Source organism: Heterodontus francisci, chromosome 43 (genome assembly GCF_036365525.1).
Source record: "Heterodontus francisci isolate sHetFra1 chromosome 43, sHetFra1.hap1, whole genome shotgun sequence".
Taxonomy (NCBI): domain Eukaryota; kingdom Metazoa; phylum Chordata; class Chondrichthyes; order Heterodontiformes; family Heterodontidae; genus Heterodontus; species Heterodontus francisci.
In genome coordinates, this window is record NC_090413.1 from 16,973,581 (window position 1) to 17,000,880 (window position 27,300).

The 27,300-nt window shown below is 43.7% G+C and overlaps 1 protein-coding gene across 5 annotated transcripts in view; it reads left to right on the forward strand.

Moving 5' to 3' along the window:
* LOC137355613 (adhesion G protein-coupled receptor E2-like) overlaps window positions 1-27,300 on the forward strand; it is an 82,399-nt gene that overhangs the window by 49,259 nt on the left and 5,840 nt on the right. For all 5 annotated transcript variants that reach the window (XM_068020940.1, XM_068020941.1, XM_068020942.1 and 2 more), the window contains 10 exons: window positions 1,927-2,101; window positions 3,501-3,620; window positions 5,019-5,194; window positions 11,494-11,664; window positions 13,013-13,216; window positions 14,152-14,372; window positions 19,662-19,728; window positions 21,792-21,883; window positions 22,007-22,175; window positions 26,615-26,743. In XM_068020940.1, the coding sequence (XP_067877041.1) occupies window positions 1,927-2,101; window positions 3,501-3,620; window positions 5,019-5,194; window positions 11,494-11,664; window positions 13,013-13,216; window positions 14,152-14,372; window positions 19,662-19,728; window positions 21,792-21,883; window positions 22,007-22,175; window positions 26,615-26,743 (1,524 nt within the window). The remainder of the gene's footprint in view (window positions 1-1,926; window positions 2,102-3,500; window positions 3,621-5,018; window positions 5,195-11,493; window positions 11,665-13,012; window positions 13,217-14,151; window positions 14,373-19,661; window positions 19,729-21,791; window positions 21,884-22,006; window positions 22,176-26,614; window positions 26,744-27,300) is intronic.

Below are 27,300 nucleotides of genomic sequence, written 5' to 3' on the forward strand. Positions count from 1 at the left end.
GGGCTATATGGGACAGTAATGCCCTAGATGGTTCATCTATCCGCCAATCAATAAGGAGTGGGGGGTAGGGAATCACTGCAGGACCCAATTTATTGTGCATTTTTATAACATTTTCAGGTTTAACACATGCCTGGGTTTTGGACAGATTTTCCAATGAATGAAAGAAAGACAGATAAAGAAAGAACCTGCACATATGTAGCGCCATTCATGCCCAAAGCCAATGAAGTACTTTTGAAGTGCAGTCATTGCTATAATATAGGAAACACATGCCAATTGGTGCACAGCAAGATCCCACAGACAGAAATGGGATAACAATCAGTTTTAATGATATTGGTTGAGGGATAAATATTGGCCAGAACACAGGGGTAAACGGGGGGCTAGAGGTGCAGCTTCCCAGCTTTTCTTTGAAATAGTGCCATGGATCTTTTATATCCACCTGAGAGAGAAGACGGCACCTCCGACAGTGCAGCACTCCCCCAGCATTGCACTGGGTCAAAATCCTGGAGCACCCGAACTAACAGCGCCTTCACCACACGGACTGCAGCGGTTCAAGAAGGCAGCTCATCATCCCCTTCTCAAGGGCAATTTGGGATGGGCAATAAGTGCTGGCCTTGCCAGCAGTGCCCATATGCCAGTAACAAATAAAAAAAAGAATCAGTCTAGATTTTGTGGTCAAGGAGTGACTCAGAGGCAAGAGTGCTACCACAAATCTAATGCCTGCACCTTTATTATAACATGCATGCCTCTAAGATTTGCAGGTATAGCAAATGTCCGTGTCTTCAGTATATTCCCCAATGTAGCATTGAGACCAGTGGTTGATAAATCATGGCCAGTCCCCTCACAAGTTTCTGGTAAGCAGCCTGCCATTTGTGAGGTGTCATTGGCAGTGCAGATCTCAAGAAAATGTTGCTCATCACGTGAATTATATGCAACTCAAAATGAATAACAGGCAGGTGTTGACCACGTGATGAGGGGCTCTTAGACACAGTGACAAGTAAGAATAAAAACAAAAATGAGTGTTTTCTAAAGAGATTTGGATGTCCAAGTCCACAAATCATTAAAAGCTGGTAAACAAGTGATCAAAAAATGGAATTTTGGCCTTTATCTCAAGAAGTCTGAAATACAAAGGACAGGAAGCTGGAGTTCTGCATTCAGTTTTGGTCACTGCAACCTTGTCTTACAGGGCGTGCAGCACAGATTCACCAGAATGATACTGGGGCTTAGAGGGTTAAATTATGAGAACAAGTTGGTTAAATCTGGCTTGTATTCCCTTGAAGATAGAAGACTGAGGGGGGGTGGGGGGGTAGTGATCTTACAGAGGTGCTTGAAATGTTCTAGGGATTTCCTCTGATCGGGGAAGTCAAGAACGAGGGGACATAATCTTCAAGTTAGAGCAAGGCCGTCCAGGAGGGAATTCCGAAAGCACTTTTTCAGACAAGGGGTTATTGAAATCGAGAACTCTCTTGATCAAAATGCTATGGAGGACACTGGGAGCTTTCGATGGGTATCAGTTAGGTCTGAGTCTCGATCAGAAGCAAAGGCGGGAAAATGGAGTTGCGGTGTGGATCGGTCATGATCTGTTCGAATCAAAAGCTTGAGGGGCTGAATGGCCTCCTCCTGTTCCTAATGATCCGAAAATTCAGCCTCTTACTACATCCCTGCCCAACACCCAATCCATCCAACTTGCTGTTGCTATACAGGGGCTTCTCGATTCTACTACTCACGCTTTCCATTGTTTTACTTGACATTTTTAATGGGCCTGACATTGCCGAGGCCTAATTTTGTCCCCATTTTATAAATATACATTCTCAAATATACTTCTGCCTGTGAATTAATTTCATTTTGGAATGGGAATGTGGGACAATCATTTGTGGCCCTTAAGTAATAGGTTGTAGCCGCAATGATGGGACTGTTTAAATCCTGCAGAATCTCACGACGTTTACAAACAAGCTGCTGGGAAACCATTCCGTGGTGGAAAATATGAGTGCGGAGGATCGGCAGAAAGCACTGGAAGTGTCCCTGCAGACGGTGGAGAATTCAGTGATGGCTGTGACATATACGCTTAGCGACCAGAAGAAGAACATGTCCTTTGGCAATATAGGTAAAAGTGCTGTGAGAAAATTAGGCAGCTCCAGCTCCCCCGCATTACATTAGAGGTCGAAAGGCTGAAAGGGCACTCTGAGATTTGAACAGAGAAACCTAGCTGAGGCCTGCCATGCAGGATGTCAACCTGAGTCAAAGGGGGGGAGTGAATGTGAGGTCAATTAAGAAACAGTCATTCGGTGACGCCAAGCTTGGGTTTTAAAAGCCGACGATTAGGAAGAACAAATTTACATTTATGTAGCACCTTTCATGACCTCCGGACATCCCAAAGTGCTTTACAATCAATGAAGTACTTTTTTGAAGTGTAGTCAGTGTTATAATGTAGGAAATGCGGCAGACAATTTGCACACAGCAAGCTCCCAAAACCAGCAATTTAATAATGACCAGATAATTTGTTTTAGTGATGTTAGTTGAGGGTTAAATGTTGACCAGGACACTGAAGAGAACTCCCCTGCTCTTCTTCGAAATAATGCTATGGGATCTTTTACATCCAGTTCAGAGGGAAGGCGGGGCCTCAATTTATCACCTCATTCGAAAAGTGGCACTTCTGACAGTGCAGCACTCCGCAAGTGCTAGATATTTGTGCTCAAGTCTCTGGAGTAGGGCTTGAACGGGTGAAGAGAAGATTGGATAGAGAACACTGGGTGAGGACAGACTTGGGCTTGTTGACAATCACTCTCGAGGGTCATGTGTAAGGAATGGCCACTATTATCAGAAGGTAGCCTGCACAACCATAGTCGTAACTCAGCAAAATGTACAGAATGAGGCCCAGGCTAAAAGGGCTAAATTATGAGGAATGATTGCTTAGTCCAGGCTTGTATTCCCTCGTGTATAGAAGATCAAGGCGTGATCTAATCGAAGTGTTTAAGATAATTACAGGAGTTGATAGGGTTGATAGAGAGAAACTATTTTCTCTGATGCAGTGAATCCAGAACAAAGGGGCATAACCTTAAAATTGGAGCTGGGCCATTTGGGGGTAATGCCAAGAAGCATTTCTTCACACAAAGGGTAGTAGAAATCGGAACTCTCTCCCTCAAAAATGCTGTTGAGGCTGGTGGTTAGGGGTCAATTGAAAATTCCACAACTGAATTCGGGAAGAATATTAAGGGATATGGAACCAAAGCAGTTACATGAAGTTGAGATACAGATCAGTCATGGTCTAATTGAATGGTGGAACAGGCTCGAGGGGCTGAATGGCATCCTCTTGATCCAAAGTTCCTAAGAGCCAACAGATCTAGGATAGAGAAAATTGGGCAAACACTCAGTCACACAAAGAAGGGCCTGTCACAGTCAGAGAGAGCTCCAAAGTGTGTCCGATACACCCGCAGACAGTTAACTTCACTGTACACTGCTGTGCTGTCACAAACGTTTAACACCCTTTGTCTTTGCTTCAATAGAAGTTCAAATGGAGGCTATACGAGGTCGCAACATTTCAGATGCGAAAACAGCATCGCTCTCAGCGAAGGGGAACCAGATGGACATTCACTGGCGGGCGGTCACTGAAGGAGAAGACTCTGGTAACCCTCATTTCATTTTCTCATCTCAAATACTTGCAACTATTGCTGTGCCCGGGGCATTTTTACCCTAACCCACTCATTGGAAAATTGGCAGAATATGCCAATCGTCAAGTGGAATGCCAGACTTGCACCCCACTTCACTCTTCATTGAAGTCAACATTGGGCAGGATGTAAGGTTAGCGTCCCTCCCAATCCAACAGGTTCTCTACCTGGTGAGTTCATTTAGAATTCTCCCCAGGAGGTCTATATGGGACTTGTACTTGTGATAACATCACTCCACTCAGCTTGTAAATCAAGGTTATGATGATGCAATTGTGCTGTTCAATCATTGATTATATCCTCCATCTCTTTCATTGACTAAATACTTTCAATAACATTGGATCTAAACCAAAACCCACCCAAAAAAAATGCCTTCTTACTTTCACCGACTTGCTTGGTAGGCCTGCAGCTGTCTGCCCTGTGTCTGAACTGCCCCAAGCTCGCCCTGGTCAATCACCATATTTGATACAAGAGCCTGCTCTGAACTGAGCCAGTTGTTCAGAGATTATATCTGATTTTAACAAAACAAACTCATCTGATTTTAAACAAATGTTGCAACAGGGCGGAGTTTATCTCCAAACTTTGTTGGTACTATGGTTGACTGTGAAACGTTTCACGTCATCGATTATTTTTGAAATTCAGTCATGTAGGCAAATACGAGCACCAATTTTCACACTGCACGGTCCTTCTGTAAAGAACTGAGCTGAATGACTAGTTAATCTGTGCTTAGTAATGTTGGTTGAGGGAGGAATATTGAGGGAAGAAGTCACTTTCTCCTCTCTGAAATAGTGCCAAGGGAACTTCTACGTAGAAAGAAAGACTTGCATTTAATGTTTTACAGCCAATGAAGTACTTTTGAATGTAGTCACTGTTGTAATATAGGGAACACAGCAGCCAATTTGTGTACAGTGAAACAGCAACAACAATATGATAATGACCAGATAATCTGTTTTAGTGATGTTGATTGAGGGATAAATATTGGCCAGGAAAACCTGAGAGGGCTTCGGTTTAAGGTTTCATTTGAAAGACAGCGCCTCTGATAGTGCAGCACTCCCTCGGTACTGCAGTGGAGTGCCGAGACCACGTGTTAAGGCCCCACAATTTGGTTTCTTCCCATTACCTCTGACCCAGAGGTGAGAATGCTCAGCCACAGCAAAGGAACCTGTTGGCATTAGTCCAAAAAGGCCTAAAATAATTTTGCCATTGTCCCATTAACTGCTTGACCCAAAATATTTCTTTAGGGTTGTGCGTTGACTAGGCCAAAATAAGTTAACAGGCTACAGAGTGCTTGGAGGGGGCTGTTGCTATGGAAACTGGGCGGCTGGGATAAGGTGATGACCATTCGCTTTACGCTGGCAGGTTTTGCTGGTGTGGCACTGATCGCCTTCTCTGAAATGGATTCCATGCTTAACGGCTCCTTGGACCATGAGGAGAAAAACCTGCGTCTGAACTCTCACGTACTGACTGTAACCTCGAGCCGGAAAAACAAGCAGGCCCTCGTTGAACCCGTCAACATCACATTCAAAAATGAAAAGGTTAGTAAGGTATTATATCCAGTTACATCATGTCTACAGCACAAAATCAGGCTGTTCGGCCCAACTGGTCCAGGCTGCCTTTTATACTCCATATGAGCCTCCTCCTTCAGCCCATCAGCATATCCCTCTATTTGTTACCCCCTCATGTGCTTACCCAGCTTCACTTAAGTGCATCTATACCATTTGCCTTAACTACACCTTGTGGTAGCGAGTTCCACATTCTCACCACTCTCTGGGTAATGACGTTCCTCCTGAATTCCCTATTGGATTTATTAGTGATTCTCTTATGTTTATGGCCTCTACGTTTTGGTCTCCCCTGCAAGTGGAAACATTTCTCCATGCATTAAGGTAACTGAGAAGTTTACTGTCGGATTGGGACTGCCTCTGTCGCTAGTTTCATATTTGATATTCCTGATGACCAGAGTGGAACAGAGCTATCCAGGTTAGGGAGTCTCCAGGTTCAGTTGCCACTAGATTATGATCCAAGCTGAGGCATTGCATTGGGCTTCGGTGCCCCTGGGCTATGAGCAAGGAAATCAGGGTGATGCACAGTCAAATATAGAAGAGAAACAGAGTCAGTCTGGAAGGCAGAACAAATATAGACCTGTTAAGGCACAAGCGAACAATGCAAGGCTGGATTGCATCTATTTTAATGCGAGGAGTGTTACTAGTAAGGCAGATGAATTGACGACATTGATTAACACTTACTTGAATACTTGAATATTCAATTTATCCCAACTAAAATATATTCCTGAGAGGAAAAAAGATTCTAGGAGGGGGAGAAAACATCCATGGCTAAGCAAGGAAGTTAAGGATAACATAAAGACAAAATCTAAGGCATACCATATTGCAAAGGCCAGTGGCAGGCTGGAAGATTGGGAAACTTTTAAAGATCAACAAAGGGTTACTAAAAAAGTAATAAAAAGAGCAAAGGTAAATTATGAAAGAAAACTAGCGCAAAATATAAAAACGGATAGCAAAAGCTTCTATAAGTATATAAATGGGAAGAGAGTAGCTAAAGTGAATGTTGGTCCATTGGAGGATGAGACTGGGGAGTTAATAGAAGGGAACACAGAAATGGCAGAGACACTAAATCAGTATTTTGCTTCAGTTTTCACGGTGGAGGACACTAGTACCAGGTAATGCAGAGGTTATAGACAGGGAGGAACTTGGAACAATCATCATCACTAGGGAAAAAGTACTAAGCAAACTATCGGGACTGAAGGCAGACAAGTTCCCAGGGCCTGATGGCCTACATCCTAGGGTCTTAAAGGAAGTGGCAGCAGAGATAGTGGATCCATTGGTTTTAATATTCCAAAATTCTCTGGATACGGGAAAGGTTCCAGTGGATTGGAAAATAGCTAATATAATGCACTTATTCAAAAAGGGAGGGAGGAAGAAAGTAGGAAACTACAGACCAGTTAGTTTAACATCTGTCATTGGGAAATTGTTGGAATCCATTATAAAGGAAGTAATAACAGGAAATTTAGTAAGTCAAAACACAATTCATCAGAATCAGCATGGTTTTTTGAAGGGTAAATCATGTTTGACTAATTTTCTAGAGTTCTTCGAAGCTGTAACAAGCAAAGTGGATAATGGGGATCCTGTAGATGTAGTATATCTGGACTTCCAGAAGGCATTTGATAAGGTGCCGCACAAAAGGTTAATACACAAGGTATGTTCACATGGGGTTAGTGGCAATTTATTAGCTTGGAGAGAGGATTGGCTAAACAACAGAAAACAGAGTTGGGATAAATGGGTCTTTTTCTGGTTGGCAAGATGTAACTAGTGGTGTGCCACAGGGTTCGGTCCTCGGGCCCCAACTATTTACAATCTATATAAATGACTTGGATGCAGGGATAGAAGGTACTATAGCCAAATTTGCAGATGACACTAAAATAGGTGGGATAGTAAGTTGCAATAAAGAAATAAGAAATTTACAAATGGATATGGATAGGTTAGATAAATGGGCCAAAATTTGGCAGATGGAGTTTAATGTGGATAAGTGTGAGGTTATCCATTTTGGTCGGAAGAATAGAAAGGCAAATTATTATTTAAATGGAGAGAAACTTCAGAGTGCTTCGATGCAGAGGGATCTGGGTGTCCTCGTGCATGAATCACAGAAAACTAGTTTGCAGATACAGCAGGTGATAAGGAAGGTAAATGGAATTTTGGCATTTATTGCTAAACGAATAGAGTATAAAAGTAGGGAAGTGTTGCTGCAACTGTACAAGGCGTTAGTGAGACTGCACCTGGAGTATTGCGTACAATTTTGGTCCCCTTACTTGAGAAAGAATTAGATTAGATTAGAGATACAGCACTGAAACAGGCCCTTTGGCCCACTGAGTCTGTGCCGAACATCAACCACCCATTTATACTAATCCTACACTAATCCCATATTCCTACCAAACATCCCCACCTGTCCCTATATTTCCCTACCACCTACCTATACTAGTGACAATTTATAATGGCCAATTTACCTATCAACCTGCAAGTCTTTTGGCTTGTGGGAGGAAACCGGAGCACCCGGAGAAAACCCACGCAGACACAGGGAGAACTTGCAAACTCCACACAGGCAGTACCCGGAATCGAACCCGGGTCCCTGGAGCTGTGAGGCTGCGGTGCTAACCACTGCGCCACTGTGTAATTGCATTGGAGGCAGTTCAGAGGAGGTTCACTGGATTGATTCCAGAGAGGGGGGGATGGTCTTATGAAGATAGATTGAGCAGTTTAGGCCTTTATTCTCTGAAGTTTAGAAGAATGAGAGGAGATCTAATTGAGGTATATAAGAAATTAAGGGGATTGACAAAGTAGACATAGAGAGGATGTTTCCTCTTGTGGGGCAATCTAGAATGAGAGGTCATAGTTTTAGGATAAGGGGTAGCATATTTAAAACAGAGATGAGGAGAAATTGCTTCTCTCAAAGGGTCGTGAATCTGTGGAATTCACTACCCCAGAGTGCGGTGAATGTCAGGACATTGGGTAAATTTAAGGAGGAGATAGGTTTTTAATTAGAAATGGGTTGAAGGTTTATGGAGAACAGGCAGGAAAGTGGAGTTGAGGCCGAGATGAGATCAGCCATGATCGTATTGAATGGCGGAGCAGGCTTGAGGGGCTGAATTGCCTACTCCTGCTCCTAGTTCATATGTTCTTATGTAACACATGGGAAGATGATATTATTGCTATCACAGAGACATGGTTGAGGGAAGGGCAGGACTAGCAGCTCAATATTCCAGGGTATGGAATCTTCAGGCGTGACAGGGGAGAGTGTAAAAGAGGAGGTGGCATTGCACTGTTGATCAAGGAGTCAATTACTTCAGTAAGGAGGGATGATAACTTAGAAGGTTCCTCAAATGAAGCCGTATGGGTAGCACTTAAAAACAAAAAGGGGGCAATCACTTGGCTGGGAGTGTACTACAGGCCTCCAAACAGTCAGGGAGAGATAGAGGAGCTGATATCAAATCTCAGAGGTGTAAAAATAATAGGGTAATGATAATAGAGGATTTCAACTTCCCCCAATATCAACTGGGATAGTCTTAGTGCAAAAAGCTTAAAGGGGGCGGAATTCTTAAAGTGCATCCAGGAGAGCTTTTTGAGCCAGCACGTAGAAATTCCTACGGGAGAAGGGGTGGTACAGGACCTAATCTAGGGAATGAAGCCGGACAAGTGGTAGAAATGTCAGTGGGGGAGCATTTCGGGTATAGTGACCATAACTCTGTAAGATTTAAGGTAGTTATGGAAAAGGACAAAGAGGGACCGGAAATAAAGGTCCTGAATTGGGGGAAGGCCGATTTTAATATGATAAAACAGGATCTGGCCAAAGTGAGCTGGGAGCAGCTACTTGTAGGAAAGTCTACATCAGACCAGTGGGAGTCATTCAAAAAGGAAATAGTGAGAGTTCAGGGCCAACATGTACCCGTTAAGGTGAAGGGTAGGACTAACAAGTCCAGGGAACCCTGGATGTCAAGGGATATAGAGGATTTGATAAGGAAAAAATAAAGGAGGCTTATGGAAACAGCGAAGGCCTGAGAGAAGTATAGAAAGTGTAGGGGAGTACTTTAAAAAGTAATTAGGAGAGCAAAGAGGGGGCATGAAAACACACTGGCAAGGAAGATAAAGGAAAATCCCAATAAGTATATGAAGGGCAAGAGGATAACCAGGGAAAGAGTAGGGCCCATTAGGGACCAAAGTGGCAATCTGTGTGTGGAGCCGGAGGACATCGGTGAGGTTTTAAATGATTACTTTTCATCTGTGTTCACTATGGAGAAGGACGATGTAGGTGTAGAAATCAGGGAGGGGGATTGTGATATACTTGAACAAATTAGCATTGAAAGAGAGGAAATATTAGCTACTTTAGCAGGCTTAAAAATGGATAAATCCCCAGGCCCAGATGAAATGTATCCCAGGCTGTCATGTGATGCAAGGGAGTAGATAGCAGGGGCCCTGACACAAATTTTCAAATCCTCTCTGGCCACAGGAAAGGTACCAGAGGATTGGAGGACAGCGAATGTGGTACCATTATTCAAGAAGGGTAGCAAGGATAAACCAGGTAATTACAGGCCGGTGAGTCTAACATCAGTGGTTGGGAAACTATTGGAAAAGATTCTGAGGGACAGGATTAGTCTCCACTTGGAGAGGCAGGTATAGTCAGCATGGCTTTGTCAGGGGGAGATCGTGTCTAACAAATTTGATTGAATTTTTTGAGGCAGTGACTAGATGTGTAGATGAGGTTAAGGCATTTGGTGTGGTCTAGATGAACTTTTGTAAGGCTTTGATATGGTCCCGCCTGGGAGATTGGTTAAGAAGGTAAGAACCCATGGGATCAAGGGCAATTTGGCAAATTGGATCCAAAATTGGCTTAGTGGCAGGAGGCAGAGGGTGATGGTCGAGGGTTGTTTTTGCGAGTGGAAGCCTGTGACCAGTGGTGTACTGCAGGGATCGGTGCTGGGACCCTTGCTGTTTGTAATGTACATCAATGATTTAGATGTGAATATAGGAGGTATGACCAGTAATTTCGCAGATGACACGAAAATTGGTGGTGTTGTAAATAGTGAGGAGAAAGCCTTAGATTACAGGACGATATAGATGGGCTGATAAGATGGGCGGAGCAGTGGCAAATGGAACTTAATCCTGAGAAGTGTGAGGTGATGCATTTTGGGAGGACTAACAAGGCAAGGGAATATACAATGGATGGTAGGACCATAGGAAGTACAGATGGTCAGAGGGACCTTGGTGTACTTGTCCCTAGATCACTGAAGACAGCAGCACAGGTAGATAAGGTGGTCAGAAAGGCATATGGGATACTTGCCTTTATTAGCCGAGGCATAGAATATAAGAGTAGGGAGGATATGATGGAGCTGTATAAAACGCTAGTTAAGCCATAGCTGGAGTACTGTGTACAGTTCTGGTCACCACACTATCGGAAGGATGTGATTGCACTGGAGAGGGTGCAGAGGAGATTCACCAGGATGTTGCCTGGGCTGGAGAATTTCAGCTATGAAGATAGACTAAAAAGGCTAGGGTTGTTTCCCTTAGAGCAGAGAAGGCTGAGAGGGGACCTGATTGAGGTATACAAAATTATGAGGGGCATTGATAAGATAGATAGGAAGAAACTTTTTCCTGTAGTGGAGGGATCAACAACCAGGGGGCATAGATTTATGGAAAGGGGCAGGAGGTTTAGAGAGGATTTGTGAAAAACATTTTTCACCCAGAAGGCGGTTGGAATCTGGAACACACTACCTGAAGGGGTGGTAGAAGCAGGAACCCTCACAACATTTAAGAAGTATTTAGATGAGCACTTGAAACGTCATAGCATACAAGGCTACGGGCCAAGTTCTGGAAAATGGAATTAGAATTGATAGGTGCTTGATGGCCGGCACAGACACGATGGGCTGAAGGGCCTGTTTCTGTGCTGTATAAATCTATGATTCTGTGACATTCAAGTTATGAAGAAGTCCATGTCTCTACTCAAAATGGAGTGCACAGTCCCTCCCCACTGGAACACATTCCACCTAACTAAGTTCCGTGGAGATACAGGCTAGCTGAGCCAAGGTTTAACCAAACATGTGCTGGGATTTCACCAGCTAAAAGTGCATGATTGACCAGCACAGACAGAACCACCATACCACAACAATATGAAAGAGAAAAAGACAGTTTTGTTGTAGAGGGAGCAAAATAGAGTGCAGACATGTTGCTTTTGCCAAGCCAATGTGTCTTCTTGTAGAGGCTACTGAATGCTGAATTACTCTGTTGAGTGAAATCAATAAACTGATGGTGGACCTATTGTCTTCTTGATCCAGGAGAAGAAACCTCGAGTCCAGGTGTTCTGCATAGCCTTAAACCGCACAGGGATTGGAAGCCATTGGTCTCGGAAGGGTTGCACTATGGTGAAGTCTAACGCTACACATACCACTTGCAAGTGCAATTACCTAACCAGCTTCGCAGTGCTAATGGCACTGTATGAAACCCAGGTATAGTACCTCAGGACAGAGAAGCTCTTTGATCTGGTGAAGGCTGCAGTACATCAAGATTTCCGATACAATCTGACATTTTACCCCTAAATTTCCCTTAGCATTAATCATGATCTGTAGAGAAATATAAGTGCTTATATATAAATACACTGGATGGTGATAGAATTGGCAGAGATACCTCAGGAAAATCACTGCACATGCCATCTACTGGCCAGAGCATGTAACTACACTGTTACAGGCAACCATTTACATGCAAGATCTCCATTCTAAATGTTTATATGGGCATTTTCAATATTAAGTGTCAGGAAAGTGTGAAGATAAATCATGACAACAGGAAGTTAAAGCAGGATACACGTGCATGCATAGCATTGTTAATAATGAGTCAATATTTAAGAGGCCGGAGTATATGGTGTAATTACCATGGGCAAAGAAATCTTTCCTCCTTCCAATACTCTGCTGTGGTTTGCTGAAGCTACAGCCTCTCCCTTCATCATATTTTCAAACCACCATCCTTTATGTGTGATGCTAGAAGGTGATGGCATGCTTCTCTCTCTCTCTGTTGCCCTTAGCTCTGCCCACTAGTCCACCTCTTCCAGTGTCTCTTCTTGGCAATCCATTTCAGTTGGTTCCCCTCAAAGGTCTCTCCTGTGCCTACGTGGCCATTTCTGGACTTTATCCTGATTTTAAAAGTGTTTGAAGAACTCTCTACTTGGGTGCTTTCAGCAGGACATTCCTGGTTTTCCATGGTTTCTTTTCTGCCCTCTGCTCTGTAAGCTGCATGAGTATACTATAGATAATTGAGTTGTTGTTTCCAGGCTATCCAACCAGGAACGCCATCATAATTGAGTCCAAACATGTCCTCATCCAATGGCTACATTGAACAACAGGGTTGACTGGATAATGAGTAAAAGTGGTAGTTTTCCTCTTCACCAATTCGCTGAGGGCCATTGAAGCCTCTCAACAACCTCCCAAAATGATCTAAATCAGTTTAGCATAGACCAGAATTGAACCTGGGACAGGTTCAATTGAACCTTTACGTCAACGGGTCTTGGTACCATGCGTTTACTCACCAGATGAGCTCGGAGTATCTTACACCTGGTGAAGATTCGCAACCAGGGTCCAAAATGCTGGACATGAAAATTCCAAAAGAATTCTCATCCCTCCATTTTAGAATGGACTGGGAAGTGTACTAAGTGGGCCAGGCTGGCAAAATAATGGATTGCAAGCCATAAAATGGGATGAGCAAAAATAGGAGTGAGCAGCAAGTTGAAGGCGTTTTGAGCTGCGTGTGGAAATGTACCATGGCTATCAGGTAGTTACAATGACCCTTCTCCTTCTCCTCCTGCAGGATCCCTGGCATCTGTTGAATCTCAGCTTAATTTCATACATTGGTATAGGCATCTCACTTGTGTGTCTCTTCATTTCGTTTGTCACGTTCTTGGCGTGTCAGGCAATCAAAAGCACTCGGACCACCATCCATACCCACCTGTGCCTGTGCCTGTTTCTAGCAGAGCTCTTGTTTCTCTTTGGCATTTCCAAGACCAGTAACAAGGTAAGGCATTGCTCAGTCTTGCTGTCTCATTTGATCTGTAATATCCGTGAGCACTAGGTCACTAGCAGAGTATCTGACCCATATATCAAACACTATCACTGCTCATTGTCTGCCTAACAATGACTGGGTTTGAGTTCATGGAGGAAGACACAGTAGGGGTAGAATTTTCGCTTTGGGGGCAAATTATGACGTCCACAAACTCCCACATCATGCAGTCCTGATACACAACCTGCTCTGCCATATCTTTGATCAGGTTTATTTTATTTATTAGTTAAAGTCTTTATTTAATTATTATTTGTAGTTATATCCAAGATACAGATCAGCCAAGATCTAATTGAATGGCACAACAGGGTCAAGAGGTTGAATGGACTCCTCCTGTTCCTATGAATAAAATAGGAGATATGATGAAGCACCACTGTAATTGAATCATAAGGCAATAGTGGTAATGTTACTGGACTAATAATCCAGATGCTTGCATGACTGCTCTGAAAAAATGAGTTCAAATCCCACCACGGCAACCAATCAAATAAAAATCTTGCATAAAAAGCCAGTCTTAGTCATGGTGATCATAAAACTACTGGATTGTCATTTTTTTTTAAAAATGCCATCTAATTCACGAATGCCCTTCAGGGGAAGAAATCTGCTACACGTGACTCCAGATGTGGTTGACTCTTAACTGCCCTCTAAAATAGCCCTTCAGAGGCCAATTGGAATGGGCAATAAATGTTGGCCTTGCCAGAAAAACCTGTTGAGATTGAGGCTGAGGTATATTTTTGCTGTGAAGAAGTGGAGCTCCATATTGTACTCATTGTAACCCCAACTCATCCCTAACATGCAAATAGATGTCTTAAACACTACTCACGGGAAGGTTTTGCTCTCTGATGGTGGGAACATAGACAGGACACTCAATACATGAGACCATTGTTCTTTTTCAGGTTGCCTGCGCAATCATCGCCGGATTCCTGCATTACTTCTTCCTGACCGTGTTTGCCTGGATGTGTCTGGAGGGGATACAGCTTTATTTCATGGTGGTAAAAGTTTTCAACACAGGGTGCCTTGGAAAGCGACACATGATCCTAGTTGGCTATGGGCTTCCTCTCCTAGTTGTTGGGATATCAGCTGCTGTGCATAGACAGGGCTACGGAACACACAAATAGTAAGTACCACAGACCAGGGTTTTTAATAGATTTCTCAGAATTAAGGCTTAAGCAAAAGTGGCCACAATACTTGTCCCATGTGATTGGTTGGAATCCCACCCCAGGTGACGCTTTCCAATGCAACTTCCCCTCTTCTTTAAGGTGTTAATTCCATCACTACTGGCAGCCCTCCAGCAGTTTTTCCGATTGCCGATGCCTCATTGGTGTCAGAAATCTAGGAATGATTATCACCCTAAGCTTGATCATGTCCTCGACTGATGTTCACACATGTGCACTTTCCAAGAAGAGTCATCGTACACCGATCAGAAGCAAACTTATGAGGCAGCTATTGTGTGGGCACAACACACTTGGCAGCATGAAAAGTAGAAAAGAAATCCTGCTCTAAAAAATAGATATGATTGCAAATTATAGCCACATTCGGACTGAGTAGTCACAGAAAAAATGAAAGCGAAATGCAACACAACATTTTACAAGAAAGAAAGGCTTGCATTTCTAAAGCGTCTTTCATGTCCTCAGGACATCCCAAAATGCAAGCAAAAACTGTTATGTAGGAATTGCGGCAGCCAATAAATGCGCACAGCAAGATCCCACAGACAACACTGAAGTAAATTACCAGTTATGGTTGATAATGGTTGAGGAATAAATGTAGGCTGGGTCACTCCCGCGCTCTTCACGTAGTGAAATGGGATCTTTTATATGCATCTAAACAAGTAGACAGGACCTCAGTATTGACGTTTCAGCCAATGAACAGCACCTCTGGCAGTGCTGCACTCCCTTGGTAGTGTCACTGTAAAGTATCCACCTGGATTATTTGCTGAAGTCTTGAAGTGGGGCTTAGTCTTGAGAACATAATCTGGATAACGCGTTACAGTGAACAATAAGATTTTGTCAGGCGTTTAAAAATTGAACTAAAAACAGAAAGTGTTGGAAATACTTAGCAAGTCTGGCAGCATCTGTGGAGAGAGAAAGAGTTAAAAAGAGGTAAAGTCGGATATGACCCTTCTTCAGAACCCACTGTTTCTTAATAATGTTTCCTGAACTGGTCAAGTTCATTTAATTTGACAATGCAAACATTTTCTAGGTCTTGGTTCCTCATTAGATTTCAGGAGCTGTCAATTCCTCCTTCAGGATCACCGCTTCTGGAGCTGTGGGTATCCAATGCATCTCATTTTTAGCAGAACATATCAAGTCCTTCTCGTCAAATGGGACTTTTCTGTGCTCATTTATCATGCCATCTTCAGTCACATCACAATTCCTCCATCAATGTAGGTTCTAGAAATAGATCACAATAACAGTGCCGGTTTCACCAGTCTGGACTGTAGAAGTAGACCACAATAACAGTACAGGCTGAGCCAATGTGGGTTCCAGAACGGGATCATAGTAACAGTGCATTCTTCATCAGCGTATGTTCTAGAACTAGATGCCAATAACAGTATAGGCATCACTCGTGTGTTCTAGAACTAGATCACAATAATAGTGCAGGCTTCACCAGTGTGTGTTCTAGAACTAGACTATATAAAAGGAGTACCATGCCTTTATCAAAATAAAAGTTGCTTGGTAATGCTCACATTAATTGTCCAAAAAAAAGGAACTGGAAAACCATGCATTTATTTCTGTCGTAACAAGTTATAACCCCCAGGGGGGTGGGTGGGACGAGCCAACTCAATCTTTTTTCACTGTGGGCTAGGTTCCGCTCCTACCACCCCTCCACTCCCAGTCTGGGTTCTAATTAACCAACTCTTTAGATATGGTGTCACATCTTGAGTCTATGTGGGAAGTCAGGGGTTGCGGGGGGGCAGTGGGGAGGAGGGCAGCAGGGGAAGAGGTGGAAGAAACATGGTGCAGAAAAGGTGCACAAGATTGAGCGGCACAGGTGCCAAGATTATGCTACATCAGCAAGAGACAAAATTTCGACCTTGGCTTTAGGTACAGAACAGAGACGTGCACTTTGGGTTGCAGCCAGATTTAATTGAAACTAGTGATAACCAGAACCTTGGAATTCAGTTTGAAGGGAACTGACCTAGATCTCTCCTTCACTATATGCTAGGCCTCCACTCTTCACTTGCATGTAACATTTCCTATGTGACATCCTGTATGTGAAATGTACCACAATCCAAGGACATCCGCTGAAGGTTTAACACTTCATATGCTACAGACCAGCTCAATAGGCACAATGCAGCCCTGGTCCTTGGGCTGGACAGTTCATTCAAACTTTGTTATGTCGGGTCACATTTGAGATAACACACCCCACTCAGGGAGTAATCATCCCCAATCAGTCATGCTTGATTAACGGGCCTTATGATTTTTACCATCCTTTAAAATTAAAGAAAAATTAACAACTTATATTATTGCTGAAAATAGAGGCATGTTGTTGAAGCTTCTCGTCTTGCACTTATCAGGACAATACGCAAGAATAACCAATGTAAAGGAAAACAACAACTTAGACTGCATGAGAAGAGAATGCTGATTGGTTGGCAAGTGAACTCTGATTGGTAGAGGCATTGCCATGGAGAATGCACCAGTTTACAGTGACTGACAGTTAACTGCCATGCTTTGTTTGAAATTTAAACCAGGCAGCTTGACTCTGATTGGTCAAGGCATTGCCCTAAGGAATAAACCAGCGAATGGCTGTCACTTATTTTGTTTAGCTGAAACAGGCGCAATGTGTGTACATGTTCTTTCTGCCTGCAGAGAACAGGGCCCTGTGTATTAATATATGTAGCTCTCAGTACGCGCAAATGCGCCACCCTGTGAGCCCTACTGACAATCTTAAATTAGTTATCAGCTTAGTTCTTAGCACACTGAGGATTATTTAGCAAATGTTGTCCAATCGCGGGATCACATCTTATGTTGGACACTGTGTTTTGAGTTTTGCAAGCACGGGCTGGTTGGGTACAGCCAATACCTTGCCCGTTGCGAACAGCGGAAGGGATATGTTGTTTGATACGATCCACCAGTCTTTGGGATGTACGGCCTATATACCTAGCACCACACTGACATTGAAATTCATAAATCACATTACTCATTTGTGTGATAGGCAGGACATCTTTTTGGCTTGACGGCAACATCCCGTTAATAGCGAACACCACATGTGTTGCTACTGCATAGTAGCAGCATGAAACAGCTCGCTTGACCAGTTGCTCAAATTTTTGGGGGATACATTACCCTTCCAGGGTAATTTAAGGTAGACTGGGCACTCTTCAGGGCCGAAAATGACAGCCTTAGGCCCGTTCATAAGTTTGCGCGATATACAGCGAGAAATGTAGCAACGCTTTCTGATGAAAGGTCACAGACCTGAAACATTAACTCTGCTTCTCTCTCCACAGATGCTGCCTGACCTGCTGAGTATTTCCAGCACTTTCGGTTTTTATTTCAGATTTCCAGCATCTGAAGTATTTTGCTTTTATTCCCACTGTAATTTTTTTTGGAATCCCTCTACATTTTTTGTTCTTCAAGAACTTTGAAAAGCACTGTATGAGTAAGAGGCAGAGTAGAGTAGGAGGCTCTGCATATTTAAAGTTCCTGGCAGCTTCCTGTTGATGAACCTTTCCTTTTACTGATAAGAATCTGCATCTGCCTCAAGACAGGAATGAAAAGCAGTCTAGCCCAGTCCTATCCTGTCTTCCTGTCCTGCTGTTCACCTCTTATCTATTTTTCATGAGTTTATAGTGGGGTGGGTGGCACCAGAATTATCGCCCATCGCTAGTTTTCTCTATAAACCCAATAAGGAATTCAGGAGAAACTTTTTTATTCAGAGTGTGGTGAGAATGTGGAACGCGCGACCACAAGGAATGGTTGAGGCGAATATGCATTTAAGGGGAAGCTAGATAAACAGGAGAAAAGAATAGAAGGATATGCTGATAGGGTTACGAGGAGTCACGTACAAAGCACAAGCACCGGCATAGACTTGTTGGACAAACTGGCATGTTTCCTTGCTGTACATTCTATCTCAGGCGGTGGGAGGTAATTATCAGGGCCAGAGAGTCCGGGTACAGTTGTTTCATTCACCGCTCCCACATTTTTAGGCAGATATTAGTTTAGAAATGTACAAGTTTACAGCACTAAGGAGCCAATTTGGCCCATCATATTTCTTTATTAAAATGATCCAAAGCCAAACCAGCTTCCCTGCTCCCTCCACATAAGGCCCTGCGATATTTTCTTGAATCTTTATTCTTGTTAATCAAATTGCAAATTCCATCATATTTGTACAGTGTCAATCTGTATCCTTTGGATCCCAAAGATCTCTCAGGTGATTGTCTTTCTATGACTACGCAAGATTTCAGTAACTTCCCTCCCAGTTATGACAACCCTTCGTCCACCCACAGCTCAGCATCTCACAACACCAAGATTCCCATCATCCAGAAGGACAAGGGCACCAAGTGCATGGGAACACCATCACCTCTAAGTTCCCATCCAAGTCGCACGCTGTCCCGACTTGGAAATACCTTGCTGTTCCTTCATTGTCACTTTGTCAAAATCTTGGAACTCACTTGCTAACATCATCTTGGGTGTACCTTCACTACATGGACTGCAGTGGTTCAAGAGGGCAGCTCACCACCACCTTCTCAAGGGCAACTGAGGATGGGCAACAAATGCTGGCCTCACCAGAAATACCCACATCCCAGGATTTTATTTTAAAAACCCAAGTCAAACCAAGAACTTTTCTGTTAGCAAAGATAGTAAACAACACACCTGTGCCGCCACAACTTTATAACTTCCTTTCAGTTTGTTTGAGTTATGGGCAGATGACTATCGATATGTTAGATGAGACACCTGCACCATCCAGCAAAGCCTTCGAACATAAGAAATAGGAGCTGCAGCCAGCCATATGGCCTCTCGAGCCTGCTGTACCATTCAATAAGATCATGACTGATCTCTATCTCAACTCCACTTTCCTGCTGTATCCCCATATCCCTTGGGTTTCCTTCATGTCCAAAAATCTATCGATCTCAGTCCTGAATATACCCAATGACTGAACATTTACAGCCCTCTGGGGTAGTGAATTCCACTGCACATCTCAGTCCTAAATCCTGATCCCTTATGCTGAGTCTCTGGCCCCTAGTTCTGGGCTCTCCCAACCAAGAGTAACAGCTTCACAGCATCCAGTGTGTCAAGAATTTTATATGCTTCAATTCAATCATCTCTCATTCTGCTAAACTCCAGAAAATAGAGGCCTTTTCCAATCCATCTCCCCCCTGCACTACCCCCCACCATCCCATCCTTAGATGCGATGAGCTCTGGTTCTGTATATACGTGCTTGCTAATAATCTGTCTCCTTCCACTTGCAGTTGCTGGCTGTCGCTGGAAAACTATTTCCTGTGGAGCTTTCTGGGGCCAGTGTGTGCCATTATAATGGTGAGAATCACGCAGAAAAAATCCACGCCAAGCACATTTATTGTGAATGGAGCTGATCCAAGCCAACTGTTGCGTGTGGAGAAGAGCTGAAATAGCGGGACACACAAGTTAAAAATAAGCGGGGGAAGGGCGGTTGGGTGTAACAAGGAGAGTCGAGTGGAATATTTTCAATTAGGGGGTAATGGAAGTTGGAATGAATTACCAGGGAAAGGCATTGAAGTGGGCAGTTTGTAGCGAGAAGAGATTATGGGATATGGTGAAGTAGATGGATAGGCAAGATTAATCTCTGAGAAAGGTATAAGCTTGTTGGTATTGTGGTCCCATCCTGTTCCTAACGATTTTCATATTGATAATACACTCACACCGTGCATACAGCATAACCAATCAGTGTGTCTTTATGTTTCTTTAACATCTCGGTCAATCTTCACGTCACATGCGAGAATATTGATACTGGAAATGGAAACTTTTCCTCACTTTTACTTTTTCATCCCAAAGACAAATATTCCAGATTAACTGGATTAGAACACGTTCTCTATGCTGCTCCACCAGTATACTGGAGGGAGGTTTTGAAAAATGAAGTAACTCTAAGATATGAAGCAATGATTCCAAGATAAACTAAATCCAAAAAAGGAGATGGTAGAAACTTGCTCTTTTCAAAGAGTTATCAGAGTTTGAAATGGTTTGCCACAAGTGATCCTTGATGTTGAACCAAATACAGCATCCAAAAACATACAGAATAATTTCTTAATGTGAAATAATATCAAGGGGTTGGGGGAGAAAGTAAGAAATTGGGATAATGCAAAATGCGGCTCTAATTTCAATGCGACAAAGGAGGGCTACATCGACTCCTCCCACAGTCCTTATCCAATCTGCCCGATCATGGACTCCAATCCATTGATTTAACGTCTAGAGGAGAAGGCAAGTGATGCCCAAAAGCTATCCAAAACATTCTTCCATCCTCGCATCTCCATTTGACCCCTGACCCACTGTCCTCTACAAGTAACAGCTGTCTTTGCCTCCACCCTAACCACCCCACTTCGGGAGTGAAATTAGGAAACACTTCTACATGCAAAAGGTGGGATAAGTTTGGAACTCTTTAACAAACGATAAATGGTGCTATATCAATTGTTAATTTTAAATTTGATATTGATAGACTTTTGTTAACCGAAGGCATTAAGAGATACGGGGCAACGGCGGATATGTGGAGTTAGGTCACAGGTCTGCCATCATCTCATTGACTGGCGGAACAGGTTCCTGTTCCTATGGTGACTCCATCCCATCAATAAATTGGAGGAAGAAAAGAGGTGACTGAATAGTAAGCCTGTTACTCCTTCCTTCAATAACTTTTAGTAGACTTAAAATGTACACTGATGAAAATCGTGGAGCCAGTCTCACATGTATGCTCTCTCGGGATCTCCATATAATAGGCTGCACACTCAGACAAAACATGAGAGCCTGCAGAATGGCGATGACAATCTAAAAACAGATTAACGAAGGTCGCTGCCCATAGATTCTGTACTGTGTCTGATCTGCGAACAGTCTAATGAGTTAACAGAGAGGATCCTTAGCTCTGTATCTGGCCTGGGAGAACTTCATGAGAAAGCAGAGAGGGAACTTTGCTCTAATGTCCAAGCAGTATTGTATCTCGCCTGAGAGCGCTTAAGTAGGCATTCACCATCGACCAAGTTCTTGAATTGTAAAATAAATTACACATTTATAGCATAGAAGGAGGCCATTTGGCCCATTGTGTCCATGAAGGCTCTCTGCAGAGCAATCCAGTCAGTCCCACTACCCCGCTCAATCCCTGTGTCATGAGTTTCTTTGTGTTATCTTAAGCAACACAATGAGGTACGTGGATTCCAGTTCCTTGAAGATCTCTAGAAGGTTTATGAACTTAGCTCATTAGCATACTGAGTTCTTAAAGGGACATCACTCTTAAAGCGATCATGCAACAGCCTGTGGCCCTGAAATTTTATTTCCTTCAAGGGCCTTTTCAATATAATTCTGACCAGACTGAGACATTCCTTGACTATTCTGTAACTGAACTTTTCCACTGTTTTCAGATCAATGTGGTTTTTTATTGTATAACTCTGAGCAAGCTAGCAAAGAAGATATCCACTATTAGGAAGAATGAACCTAAGCTGAAAATGGTCAGGTACGTGTGGTGCCAGAATATCTGGCTGCAGGAGGAGTCCTGCATTGTCCCTTTAATACAATTTTGTTCATTAAAATCTGTAAAGATTTGACTTTTCCCTGCTTTCCCTTCTCCCACTCCCAGGTCTTTCACAATTACAGCAATCGCTCAGCTTTTTCTCCTGGGATGTACGTGGATATTTGGAATTTTCCATTTTCAAAAGGAAACCATTGCCATGGCTTACATATTCACCATCATTAACAGCCTACAAGGGACTTTCATCTTTATCCTGCACTGTCTCTTGAACAAACAGGTAGGAGTCAGTAACGTTAGGAGGGTAGCTCGTGCCGAGGAGTGCCAATCAGTGCAAAGCCTGGCACGATTATTCCCTCGTTTTCACCCGTCAGATGGAATCAACCATCAGATCAAGTACGAAGCAGGTCCTTTTAAGTGTATATATCAGTTTTCCTGTAAACTGTACTGTTATACTGCCTGATATACCCCACACCCCCTCACTGTGACACTCTCTGATATACCCCACACCCTCACTGTAACACTCTCTGATATACCCCTCACTATAACACTCTCTAATATACCCCACACCTCTCACTGTAACACTCTCTGATATACCCCTCACTATAACACTCTCTAATATACCCCACACCTCTCACTGTAACACTCTCTGATATACCCCTCACTGTAACACTCTCTAATATACCCCACACCTCTCACTGTAACACTCTCTGATATACCCCACACCCCTCACTGTAACACTTTCTGATATACCCCACACCCTCACTGTACCACTCTCTGATATACCCCTCACTGTAACACTCTCTAATATACCCCACACCTCTCACTGTAACACTCTCTGATATACCCCTCACTATAACACTCTCTAATATACCCCACACCCCTCACTGTAACACGCTCTGATATACCCCACACCCTCACTGTACCACTCTCTGATATACCCCTCACTGTAACACTCTCTAATATACCCCACACCTCTCACTGTAACACTCTCTGATATACCCCTAACTATAACACTCTCTAATATACCCCACACCCTCACTGTAACACTCTCTGATATACCCCTCACTGTAACACTCTCTAATATACCCCACACCTCTCACTGTAACACTCTCTGATATACCCCACACCCTCACTGTAACACGCTCTGATATACCTCACACCCCTCACTGTAACACTCTCTGATATACCCCACACCCTCACTGTAACACTCTGATATACCCCACACCCCTCACTGTAACACTCTCTGATTTACCCCACACCCTCACTGTAACACTCTCTGATATACCCCTCACTGTAACACTCTCTGATATACCCCACACCCCTCACTGTAACTCTCTCTGATATACCCCACACTCCTCACTGTAACACTCTCTGATATACCCCACACCCTCACTGTAACACTCTCTGATATACTCCACACTCCTCACTGTAACACTCTCTGATATACCCCACACCCTCACTGTAACACTCTCTGATATACTCCACACTCCTCACTGTAACACTCTCTGATATACCCCACACCCCTCACTGTAACACTCTCTGATATACTCCACACTCCTCACTGTAACACTCTCTGATATACCCCACACCCTCACTGTAACACTCTCTGATATACTCCACACTCCTCACTGTAACACTCTCTGATATACCCCACACCCTCACTGTAACACTCTCTGATATACTCCACACTCCTCACTGTAACACTCTCTGATATACTCCACACTCCTCACTGTAACACTCTCTGATATACCCCACACCCCTCACTGTAACACTCTCTGATATACTCCACACTCCTCACTGTAACACTCTCTGATATACCCCACACCCTCACTGTAACACTCTCTGATATACTCCACACTCCTCACTGTAACACTCTCTGATATACCCCACACCCCTCACTGTAACACTCTCTGATATACTCCACACTCCTCACTGTAACACTCTCTGATATACCCCACACCCTCACTGTAACACTCTCTGATATACTCCACACTCCTCACTGTAACACTCTCTGATATACCCCACACCCTCACTGTAACACTCTCTGATATACTCCACACTCCTCACTGTAACACTCTCTGATATACTCCACACTCCTCACTGTAACACTCTCTGATATACCCCACACCCTCACTGTAACACTCTCTGATATACTCCACACTCCTCACTGTAACACTCTCTGATATACTCCACACTCCTCACTGTAACACTCTCTGATATACCCCACACCCTCACTGTAACACTCTCTGATATACCCCACACTCCTCACTGTAACACTCTCTGATATACCCCACACTCCTCACTGTAACACTCTCTGATATACTCCACACCCCTCACTGTAACACTCTCTGATATACCCCACACCCTCACTGTAACACTCTGATATACCCCACACCCCTCACTGTAACACTCTCTGATTTACCCCACACCCTCACTGTAACACTCTCTGATATACCCCTCACTGTAACACTCTCTGATATACCCCACACCCCTCACTGTAACTCTCTCTGATATACCCCACACTCCTCACTGTAACACTCTCTGATATACCCCACACCCTCACTGTAACACTCTCTGATATACTCCACACTCCTCACTGTAACACTCTCTGATATACCCCACACCCTCACTGTAACACTCTCTGATATACTCCACACTCCTCACTGTAACACTCTCTGATATACCCCACACCCCTCACTGTAACACTCTCTGATATACTCCACACTCCTCACTGTAACACTCTCTGATATACCCCACACCCTCACTGTAACACTCTCTGATATACTCCACACTCCTCACTGTAACACTCTCTGATATACCCCACACCCTCACTGTAACACTCTCTGATATACTCCACACTCCTCACTGTAACACTCTCTGATATACTCCACACTCCTCACTGTAACACTCTCTGATATACCCCACACCCCTCACTGTAACACTCTCTGATATACTCCACACTCCTCACTGTAACACTCTCTGATATACCCCACACCCTCACTGTAACACTCTCTGATATACTCCACACTCCTCACTGTAACACTCTCTGATATACCCCACACCCCTCACTGTAACACTCTCTGATATACTCCACACTCCTCACTGTAACACTCTCTGATATACCCCACACCCTCACTGTAACACTCTCTGATATACTCCACACTCCTCACTGTAACACTCTCTGATATACCCCACACCCTCACTGTAACACTCTCTGATATACTCCACACTCCTCACTGTAACACTCTCTGATATACTCCACACTCCTCACTGTAACACTCTCTGATATACCCCACACCCTCACTGTAACACTCTCTGATATACTCCACACTCCTCACTGTAACACTCTCTGATATACTCCACACTCCTCACTGTAACACTCTCTGATATACCCCACACCCTCACTGTAACACTCTCTGATATACCCCACACTCCTCACTGTAACACTCTCTGATATACCCCACACTCCTCACTGTAACACTCTCTGATATACTCCACACCCCTCACTGTAACACTCTCTGATATACCCCACAACCTCACTATCTGGCAGTTTGTTTCCTTCCCCGTTACATTACCAAAGTCACTTTAATCTACCTTTGTGACATAGCTGAGCATCTCCTCATCTTACCTTTTGACTGTCGTTGACTTGTCCAATGACCTCCACCTGGCCTTACCTCATCAGCTCTCCACAATATATCCAATCAACTCATCGAACAGCCATAACCCACACACTCTCAGAATTCCATCAACCCTTCCCTCACTCCCTCCACTCCTCTAACACGGGGCCTTCCCTCACTCCCTCCACTCCTCTAACACGGGGCCTTCCCTCACTCCCTCCACTCCTCTAACACGGGGCCTTCCCTCACTCCCTCCGCTCCTCTAACACGGGGCCTTCCCTCACTCTCTCCAGTCCTCTAACACGGGGCCTTCCCTCACTCCCTCCACTCCTCTAACACTGGATCCTCCTTGCCTCTTGTCTTCTCCACTTCATCACTGGCAGTTTCTCGTTCAGATCCTACCTTTGGAATTCTCTGTCCAGGTTTCTCTGTTTTTCCATCTCCCTGTTTTTAAATTCCTCAAAGCCATCCTCTTTGGCCGTGCCTTTCGTTCCCTGTCCTGACCTATCCAATTCTCTCTCCTTTCTCAAAACTCAATGTCCACTGTATCTATTTCATCCTCATGGAAATAAAGAGCATAGAAACAGGCCATTCGGCTAAACTGCTCTATCCTCGTGTTTATGCTCCAGTGAGCCTCTTTCCTCTCTTTTTACTTTATTCTCATTAATTTAAGATAATTGGCAAAAAATCCAGAGGTGCGGAATGAGGAGAATCTATTTTACACTGTGAGTTGCTGTGATCTGGAATGCGCTGCCTGAAAGGGCAGTGGAAGCAGATTCAATAGTAACTTTCAAAAGGGAACTGGCTAAATACTTGAAAAGAAAAGAATTACGGGGAAGCAGCGGGGGAGAGAGACTAATTTAATAGCTCTTTCAAAGAGCTGGCACAGGCATGATGGGCCGAATGGCCTCCTTCTGTACAATGTGCTTCTATTATGCCAAGATCTCACCACATGAACATATCCTTCTGTCCCTTTCTCCCTCATGTATTTCTCTTATTTCAGACACCTTTCTGCACTTGAGGAATGTTCTGACCCTCTAGAACTCTGCATCTCAGTACAATCAGTCTGTTAATTAATTCATCCGTTTTGTTTATAAAGGTGAGGGATGAATATCGGAAATGGTTCTCACGTGTCTTCTGCTTAAAGCCCATTCTATACTCCGAGTTCATCCAGAGTTCCACTGTGCCGATGATCAGTTTGCAATCGAGGAATACCCCAACTTATCAGGTTTGTTTCTCAGTTTTAATCTCTCTGCACGGCCCTTCCTCACCGAGTGGAGGGGTGACCTGCTGCGTAGCCCAGGAGCCACTTGCAGTTCCTTCTTACTTCATGGTGGCAGACTTAGCTCAATGGGTAGCACTTTTGCCTCTAAGTCAGAAAATTGTGGGTTCAAATCTCCCTCCAGAGACTTGAGCACCAAATCTAGGCTGACACTCCAGTGCAGTATTGAGGGAGTGCTGCACTGTCAGAGGTGCTGATTTTTGGATAAGATGTTAAATCAAGGTTCCATCTGCCCTCTCCGGTGGATGCATGAGATTCAATGGCACGAGATTCTCCCCAGTGTGCTGGTCAATATTTATCCCTCAACCAACATCAGTGAAAAAGTCACATTATTGGTTGCGGGAGCTTGCTGTGTGTAAATTGGCTACCACATTTCCTACATTACAACAATGACTCCATTTCAAAAGTACTTTACAGGCTGTAAAGGACTTTGGGACATCCTGAGGTGGTGAAAGGTGCTATATAAATGCAAGCCTTTTCTCTTTTCCTGAAAAAAACCCAGA